The sequence below is a fragment of the Hippopotamus amphibius genome, chromosome 10 (assembly GCF_030028045.1).
Source record: "Hippopotamus amphibius kiboko isolate mHipAmp2 chromosome 10, mHipAmp2.hap2, whole genome shotgun sequence".
Taxonomy (NCBI): Eukaryota; Metazoa; Chordata; class Mammalia; order Artiodactyla; family Hippopotamidae; genus Hippopotamus; species Hippopotamus amphibius.
Window position 1 is genome coordinate 103,521,140 of NC_080195.1, and position 9,768 is coordinate 103,530,907.

Below are 9,768 nucleotides of genomic sequence, written 5' to 3' on the forward strand. Positions count from 1 at the left end.
TCTCAGCAATTCATAGTGAGTAGATCCCAATATCCCATCCAAGAACTGGAGTAGACTCTTTGTAATCACATTAATACCTGGCCACTCCCATGAGTTCCTCTGCAAAGGCTCTACCAGATCTGGTTTCTCTCTCTCCCCTGTTCTCGGGATCATCTTCCGCACAGCCAGCTCTCTTGTACATGAGCACTCTCTTGGAACTTTTGTGGGATAAAATGGGATGGGCACATGAAAGAAATAACATCAATTACAATATAGCTGCAGATGATGGATATGAGAATAGCAATAAAAGAAATATAAAAGAATAAAATATGTTAAAAAAAATTTTTAAACACAGAAAAGAACCCTATGTGGACAAATGATAACATGAACAAACAGGAAAGTATAATTTCAAGCCTCTACACTTGAAGACAAAATTTATGTGAAGATATCAGTTTTGTCCCTGCCCAAACTCAAAATGCTATCAAGACAAATATCCATTTACCTAAGTTTTTGCATCCCCTACCTTTTACCCTTATACACTGATATCCAAGACATATGGGGTTTAGGTACACACTGTTGGCCAACTAGCACAATCCTGTTTACAACCTTTTCTTCTTACCCACCTCCAGGGCCCCCAGGACACAGCAATGGCCAATGAGGGGTAGGCAAGTCTTCTGGGAAGTGTTCCCCTTCCCAAATAAACAGGGATCTTAAAAAAACCTGATGCTGTCTATCACTTGTTCTTTCTCCCCTTTCCAGCCTGGAATATAAGCATGACATTGGTCATATACGGCATCTACTTTGAAACCGTAAGTGTGAAAGTCACACAGCAAAAACAGGAACAGGAAGAGAAAGGGGTCCTAGATCATGCTGATTTCCTTGAGCCGTTGTAATAGCCTTAGTTGACTTGCTCCAAAGGTTTTTGTTTCACATATTTCAAAAAATGTTAACTGTTTAATATTGTTCCCATTCATTACTGAGACTCAAACCCAGGATCAAGCTAATCACTTCTGTCCTGGACTAGTATACTGGCCTCATGGCTAGATTCCCCTTCTCATTGACCTTCCAATTCTAATCCTTTATCCACACAAAATGTGAAATTTTGGGTGTGATATTTGTGTTTATGTTTAGAAATAATGTAATGAATGAACATACAATGAATTAAAAAATATGCAAAAAAAACCCCCAATATTTGGATTCAACCAATAAAGAAACACAATCTTATCCTTAAGTGTGTTCACCTAGCTTCCTAAGAGGCCACAAACTCTGAAATCAATGATGACTCTAACATAAAGAAACCAGACTGCTTTATTTTTTTAATTTTTATTGTAGTACAGTTGTTTTACAATGTTGTGTTAGTTTCTACTGTACAGCAAAGTGAACCAGCTATACATATTCATATATCCCCTCTTTTTCTAGATTTCCTTCCCATTTAGGTCACTGCAGAGCATTGAGTAGAGTTCCCTGTGCTATACAGTAGGTTCTCAGTAGTTATCTATTTTATACATAGCAGTGTGTATATGTCAATCCAAATCTCCCAATTTATCCCACTCCCCTTCCCCCCTTGGTATCCATAAGTTTGTTCTCTACATCTGTGTCTCTATTTCTGCTTTGCAAATAAGTTCATCTGTACCATTTTTCTAGATTCCACGTGTAAGTGATATTATACGATATTTGTTTTTCTCTTTCTGAGTGACATGATTCTATACATAGAAACCATACTTATTTACTAAAAATAAGCCTTTTATTAAGAAACTGATATTTTTGCTCCATATTAGTATACTCCAGTTGTATATTCCTCCTGTGCTTGTGCAAATAGCCACTGTAGTGAGAGAGAAAAAAAAGAGGTAAGAAGTTACAGTGAAAAATGATCAGAATGAGATCTTCTGTCTTAAGTGATGTGATGGAACTACTTCAGACAGCTTATTTGAAGTTAAATCAGGTTCCTGACAGACAATAATAATTCTTTACTTTGGTGTGAAGTTAATGGCAAGGGTGGGGAGAAGAGGTGGATTTCAATTGGACTTGTACTTGGAGTGATCATTTCAAAGGCACAGTATGATCTGCAATGATGACTAGCTGTAAGAGGAATAGCATCTTCTGTAGCAAAGTGGTTGGTAGCCACAGCAGCCACAGCCATAGCCACAGCCAGAACCGTATCCACAGCCAGAGTCACAGCCAGAGCCATAAACACAACCAGAGCCACCACCCCTACAGTAATTCCTGTAATGGTTGTAACTCATGGTGTCAGAAGGAAAGGTTTCAGTTGAGGTGTAGGAGGATTTCTGAAGTCTGAATGTCATCTACTGTTCCAGAACCTTTACACACTTCCAGGGATGGATAGGTCATACCTCACATGGGCTTTCTTCTCAAATTTTACAGCAATTAGCCTAAAATGAGCTCATTCTGTTTACAAAAATTTTGTTAGTTTAATATTATTTATTCCTATCTTAGGAATTTTCTCAAGCCTTAAAACAAAATACGAATACACTTTCTAAGCACTTAAGCTTATGTAACCATACTTTTATCTTCCATCATTGCATTTCCTGACCATGATAGAACATATCACCAAAATATGTTTGACCTATAAATATGTGTTTGTTATTTTGCTCTTTCAATGTCTTGGAAATCATTAAACATGAAGTTCTACTCACTGCTATTAATATCCTTTTCATCATCATCCTCCTCCTCAGCATCATAATCATCATATCATTTGGGCTTTTTTTTTTTTCTTTCCCAGATACTTTGCTTTTTTCATTATAACCACATACTGCACAGTAAGAAGCTGGTAAATTGATAACTGGTACACCTCTCTTCCCAGTTTCGGTGGCTCTGTAGTAGAAATAGCTTTCTATGGCAAACACATTGGTTCACTCCCTGGCTGAGCCATTTACTAATCTTAGGACCATGGAAAATATTCTCAAATTTATGAAACTCAGTTTCTGCTACTGCTAAATGGGAATAAAAATAACTACACATGCTTAAAAATTTGTCAAGATATCCATAGGAAATATATAGGAAATACAAAAGATCCTGATATATAGTGGAGACAATACATTCTATTCTTTTTTACCGCCTTTTTTTAATTTAAGTATAAGCATTCCCAAATAACAACTGCTTTTCAAATATCTAATTTCTTTGTACTGATACAGTTATTACACTAAAATTTTAAGTTTTACTTTAATGTTGCTCTGTTAAGTTTTTCATAATGACTTTTCAAAACTGACCCAGCTCCCTCAGAAAATTAATTATCATGTGATTGGCCAAAATGCACCTTACCTGAAACATTGTAAATAATATTTCTATAAAAAACAGTATCAAGCAATACATCACAGGGCTTGGCTCCATAGCATATTTTGAAGCTCAGTAACCATGCACATCTATTGAAACTACAGGCATCTAACTTGAGAACAAGCCTATTTATTTAATAAGAAAAACTAAATTTCTGCATTCCAAGATTGTCATAGGATTGCTATGTAAAAGTAAAGTCAGTCTTTGTTTGGAAGTGCAACCATATTGCAGTTGACAATTTCAGTAGAGATGAGTAATATGTGGTTATAAAGTAGCTCCTCCTGATTCTTGAGATCATAGTCCAAAAATTCTGTGAGTATCACACTGATAGCAAATCTACTTTTCGCATTTTTCCACTAGGTGTCAATTCATTCTGAGTTCAAATGTGATTTGGTCCAATTCCCCACACATCTAGGCAGTACTCTCTACCTGTAGAATATTTTATTTGCCGGAAAAATTTCCTTTTCAGATGCCTGTGTTTGAATCTTAAAACTATTTGGTGAAACTAGCAGATTATGAATTATGATGTCATTTAACAAAGGCAGGGAATCAGAAGGTTTGTTTCCAATCAAAATCACATTTCCAAGTTTTCTTGATCTTACATACAATCTATAGTATTCTCCAGATATATGCAAATAACCTCTCCTTGAATATTTTCAGTGTTGGGGAACTCTCAATTTCTTATTTTAAACAATCTCATTTTATTATGAAATCTCCTTCTGTTAGTTTCTATACAACCCAAATCTCTTGGAAATCCCCATCAGGATTTCCAAGGATAACTTAAGATCCTTGCATGCATCACAGTTCTTTCCCTGATTCATCTCTAGTATAATCCCCCATGAAATATCTAATGCAGTCTTGGTTAATATGAAATATTTCTATCTTGCCTTCTTTAGGTTTAAGCTTCTGCCAATACTATACTCTTACTTTGCTAATATGATTATTACCTGGCTGCAACCACATGCCTTTCCTCTTCTATAGGTTAAGATATTCAAAACATGTCCAATCTCTAGCCATCTTCCAAACATATAGAAAGTTGTTTCTTTCACCTCTTTCCTATTGTTTTTAAGAGCATTACCATTTTTTTCAGTTATTCTGACTATGACTTTGCAGACAATGTTTAAACTATATGATCAACATTTTTATAATTAAAGTAAGAAGAAATGTTAAGGGTCAGATAGACCTATCTGACTCCTGTGTGTTTTAATTTCTTCATAACATCCAGAATAAGTACTAATGTCACATAATACCCAGACACCATCAGAGCTAAACCCCTCTGACATCAAAATCCATTTTCAGCTATTATGTTTAGAAAACTATCACACATTAAGAAGTTAGCCCCCTTGTAATTCCAAATACAGTCACCAAATTCTGTCTCCTGGAACCAGAAGACCAATATTAATCTTTCTCATAAGAATTATTTTAAAATATAGAGAAAAAAAATATTGCCGTCAACACAAATTGCTGTGAGGTACACACTTCGAATTATTTCCTCTCATCGCCTGCTCTTTCATTCCCCTCGCTCTCTGAGCTACCCTTGCACATTTCCAAGTCCAGACCATAGAACATATCCCCTCACCTATTCCAATATTCTCCAAACAAGACAGCTTTCTTCCTTTCCTGCAAAGTCCAATCCACACACACAGAAAAATGGTTTGAATTTGTGTTTTAGTGTTGATGTGAAATGTGACAAAGAAGCAGAAAAGGAATGAAGCTGCAAATTCAAAAAAAAAAAAAAAGAAAGAAAGAAGGCTAACTAAACCAATAAATTTTTTGAAGTAAAATCTAAACAAATCTCAACTCCTTATAATATAAGGACCTGTGTGATCTGGACTCTAGCTACCTCTCCAGCCTCAATTCTTTCTTCTCTCTTGTCACAAGGACCTGTTTATAGTCCCTAAGCATGCAACAACTATTATCTTAGAACCTTTATACTTGTTCTCTCTTCTGGCTGGATTTTTCTCCATCCCAATTTTGAGACCTACACATTTGCCAAATATCAACTTAGTTGTCACTTCTTCAGATACTTAATCTGGTCTTCCTATCTGAAAGGGCATCATGAGACTTTTTAAAAATTAGACTTTACTTTTTAGAGCCGTTTTAAGTTCACAGCAAAATTGATGAGAAGAAACAGATTTTTTTATATATATCTGCTGCCCCCACACATGCATAGTCTCATCAATTAGCAACATCCTCCAGTAGAGTGGTACATTTCTACCCTTTTTGTATTCTTGTCATCTGTATATCTTCTTTTTTTAATATTTATTTACTTATAATATTTATTTATTTATCTATATATCTGGTTGAGCTGGGTCATATCTTCTTTGGTGAGGTGTCTTTAAGGTCTTTGGTACATTTTGTAATCAGTTTGTTTTCTTATTGTTGAGTTTTAAATGTTCTTTGTATATTTTGAATAACTGTCTTTTATCATATATGACTTTTGCAAATATTTTCTCCCAGTTTTTGGTTTGTCCCCTCATTCTCCTGACATTGCCTTTCATAGAGCAAAAGTTTTTAATTTTTATGAAGTCCAGCTCATCAATTCTTTCTTTCATAAATAGTGCCTTTAGTTTTGTGTTTAAATAGTCATCACCAAACCCAACATTATCTAGATTTTCTCCTATGTTACCTTCTAACTTTTACAGTTTTGCATTTTACGTTTATGTCTGTGATCCATTTTGAGTTAATTTTTGTGCAGAGTGCAAGGTTTGTTTCCAGATTCCTTTTTTTTTTTTTTTTTGGCATGTGAATTTCCAGTTGTTTTTTTTACCATTTTTTGAAAAGACTATCTTTTCTTCATTGTGTTTCCTTTGCTCCTTTCTCAAAGATCAGTTGACTATATGTGAGTTTACTTCTGCACTCTCTATTCTATTCCATTGTTCAATTTGTCTATCATTTCACCAATACCATGCTCTTTTGACTGTAACTTTTTTTTGTGTACAATTTAATTTTTTCTTATTAGTAATGTATATATGGCAATCCCAATCTACCAGTTCTTCCCACCCCAACACCCCCCATCTTCCCCCCTTGTTGACTGTAATTTTTTATTGTCTTGAAGTCAGGTAGTGCTAGTCCCCCAACTTTGTTCTTCTCCTTCAATATTTTGCTGGCTATTCTGGGTCTTTTGCTTCTCCATATAAACTTTATAAGTAGCTTGTTGATATTCAGAAAATAACTTGCTAGGATTTTGATTGGGATTGCACTGGATCTATAAATCAGGTTGGGAAGAATTGATACCTTGACAATATTGAGTCTTCTTATCCATTAAAATGGACTAATATCTCTTGATTTATTAGTTTTTCTTGATTTCGTTCATGAGAGTTTTGTGGATTCCCTTATATAGATCTTATACACATTTTTTTAAAGATTTATATCCAAGTATTCTATTTTAGTGACTGCTATTGTAAGTGATATTATGTATTTAATGTCAAATTCCATGTGTCCATTATTTATAGAAAATCAATTGGCTTTTGTGTATTAACCCTATTAATGCAAACTTGCTAAAATTTTTTATTACAGGAGTTTTTTTGTTGATTTTTTTCAGATTTTTTTATATAGACAATCTTGTCATCTATGGAAAAGAGTTTTATTTCTCTCTTCCCTACCATATATCATTTATTTTATTTTCTTGTCTTACTGCATCAGCAAAGACTCCCAATATGATGATGAAAAGGAGTAGTAAGAGAGGATATCCTTGCCTATTTCCTAATCTTAGTGGGAAAACTTCTAACATTAAGTAAGATGTTAGCTGTGGGTGCTTTTTGTTTGTTGGTTGATTGGTTGGTTTTTTGTTTGTTTGTTTTTTGTAGATATTCTTTATCAAGCTGAGGAAGTTCCTCTCTATTCCCAGTTTCTGAAAGTTTAATCATGAATGGGTAATGGATTTTGCCAAATGATTTTTCTTCATGTATTGATAGGATTACTTGATTTATTCTTTAGGCTGTTGATTTAATGGATTACATTAATTGATTTTTGAATGGTGAACCAAGCCATGCATTATTGGGACAAATCTCTCTTGGGCATGGTATATAACTATTTTTATACATTGTTGAGTTCAACTTTCTAATATTTTGTTGAAAATTTTGCATCCATGTTTATTTAAGATACTGGTCTGTAGTTTTCTTTCCTTGTAAAATCTTTGTCTGGTTTTGGTATTAGTGTGATGCTGGCCTCATAGAATGAACTAGAGAGTATTCCCTCTCTTTGCAGAGAATGGTATAACTTATTCTGCAAATGTTTTGTAGAATTTACCAGAGAATCCATCTGGTTCTGGTGCTTTCTGATTCTGAAGGTTATTAATTATCAGTTCAAATGCTTTAGCAGATATTTTTCCATTAAGATTGTCTATTTCTTCTTGCATAGTTGTGTCACACATATGATTTTTTTATAGCAATTCAAGTTTATTAATGATTGTTAAAACTGTACTTCTGTATACTTATTCACTTTATTTAGTTATTTAGATTTCTGGTTGTTTTTTAAAACTTTTCTGTCTCCCCCACTAAAATGTGCCCTCTGTGAATACACAGATAATCACTCTTGTTCAATGTTGCATTAGAGCCCACCATGGAAATCAAAAAAGATCTAAATATATACAGAGATATGCCATGTTCATGGATTGGAAAACTCAATATTATACTGATGTCCATTCTCCCAAAATTGATCTATAGATTCGACACAATTGCAATTAAAACCTCGGGCAGAATATATTTGTAGATATTGACAAGCCGATTTTAACAATTAGGTGGAAAACAAAAGACCTAGATTAGCCAAAAATAATTTTGAAAGAGAAGAAAGTTGGAGGTCTACACTACCTAAAATTAAGATTTTCTACAACTGTGCAGTAAACAAAGCTATGTGACCACGGTAAGAACAGAGGTAATGATTCTGGCCCCAAAGACACGATTACTTGCAGGATCAAATGAAATTTGCTTATTAAAAATATATAATTTCTTCCAACTATAGAATATTTATGCTCATGAACAATGCAAAACCATAAAATAGGAAAACCAAGATTTTACATTGTGGATGCAATCAGAATCAAATCTTCTGTCTTCAGGTATGATAATGGAAGCATTCATAATTCATCAATAATAAACAGGTTTTTGAAGTATCCAAACTTTGCTTGAATGTAGAGATGATAAAACAGAGAGTCCTTTGGGGAAAAAGGGTTAATTTTTAAATATTATTTCAGAGGTGTAATATATTCTAGGATGTTGTTTTATCAGCAAGAGAAATAGCATCTTTTGTAGAAAAATGATCAGTAGTTATAGCAGCCACAGCCATAGCCAGACCCATACCCACAGCCACATCCACTGCCATAGCCACAGTCACAAATGGAATCATATCCACAGTAGAGTCAGAAATGGAACCATATCCATATCTACAACCATAGCCACAGCCGTATCTACTACCATAGCCACAGCCATAACTGGAACCACAGCTACAGCCAGAACCACAGCCAGAGCCATATTCAAAGCCACAGCCATATCTATAATCATAGACAGAGCCATAGTCACAGCCCTCATAGGAGTTCCCATAATAGTTGCAACACATGATGGCAGAGAATGAGGTTTCAGCTGAGGTGCAGAAGAATCTTCTAAAGTTTGTGTCACCTCCTACCCTGGAATTTTTATGAACTGACAGCAAAGACCATGGCATACCATCAATTTTATGATTCATGAAATAAATATTTATTTATTACTTAGTGTTTGCAGGTCACTCCTGTCAGCTGATAATGAGAGGACTTGGTCTTTTCATAGCTATAGCATCTGTCTTAAATAAACCCATTATTATAGACTCTCCAGTTTTATTGGGGAAACATGTTTGTTTTTTGTCACCTGGGTATTAACTTGAGCCAATTACAGACCTATGAAGAAAGTTTTAATCAATTATCCAATCATCTGAACACATGATTCCAAAGATATATTTTGTATAAAAGGCCCTGAGGAGGGTAGGAAAGTTTATGTTTGGGAATGCAGCTATTAAAATGAGCTTGACTAATTACATTGACTAGCTTGGTGATTACTAATTACTTTGTAAGAGATTTCATTGGAACACAATACTGCTCTTTGGAGAAACTCCTCAACCTTTTAGCTTATAGAGTTCCTAAAAACCCAAATACTTGTGAATATAATATTCCAATAATATATTTTTACCCCAAGAGCCATTCTTCAATACATTTTTATCAACTCCAGGTGGTCATTTAGTTCAAACTAGTGCAACAAATGCAAAAACAAAATCCTTTACAATAACACTGTTGAAAGTTTTGTAAATCACAAATTTCCTTCAGACGTTTTAAATCTATTTGATCCCAATGAAAGTATGAAAGTGGTAGGTAACTTATAATAAGGAAACTGGGTACAAAGAGGTTAGGAAACTTTCTAAAAGTCCACAGCTAATTCATTATCAAGATTGAGTATTTGTTCTTCTTTGTTATGATATAGTCTTTCTTTCCGATCATTGCAGGCTTGAACATTTGCTGTAACAAGGATCTTATTG

General features: G+C 34.3%; 1 protein-coding gene across 1 annotated transcript; it reads right to left on the minus strand.

Moving 5' to 3' along the window:
• Positions 1-2,054: 2,054 nt before the first annotated feature.
• LOC130829894 (keratin-associated protein 21-1-like) lies at positions 2,055-8,823 on the minus strand. The gene is made up of 3 exons (XM_057696439.1): positions 8,568-8,823; positions 2,751-2,811; positions 2,055-2,202 (listed from the first exon to the last, which is right to left on the minus strand). Exons 1-3 carry the CDS (start codon positions 8,821-8,823, stop codon positions 2,055-2,057), a joined length of 465 nt encoding a protein of 154 aa, XP_057552422.1.
• Positions 8,824-9,768: the final 945 nt, after the last annotated feature.

Excerpts from the sequence above, each read along its gene's own strand:
- LOC130829894 (XM_057696439.1), bottom strand. The coding sequence starts at position 8,823 with ATGTGTTGCAACTATTATGGGAACTCCTATGAGGGCTGTGACTATGGC. Across the intron at positions 2,812-8,567 it reads GGCAGTGGATGTGGCTGTGG|AGCCACCGAAACTGGGAAGA; the intron begins GTATGGGTCTGG and ends TTTCTACTACAG. Across the intron at positions 2,203-2,750 it reads TACCAGCTTCTTACTGTGCA|GAATTACTGTAGGGGTGGTG; the intron begins GTATGTGGTTAT and ends CAACCATTACAG.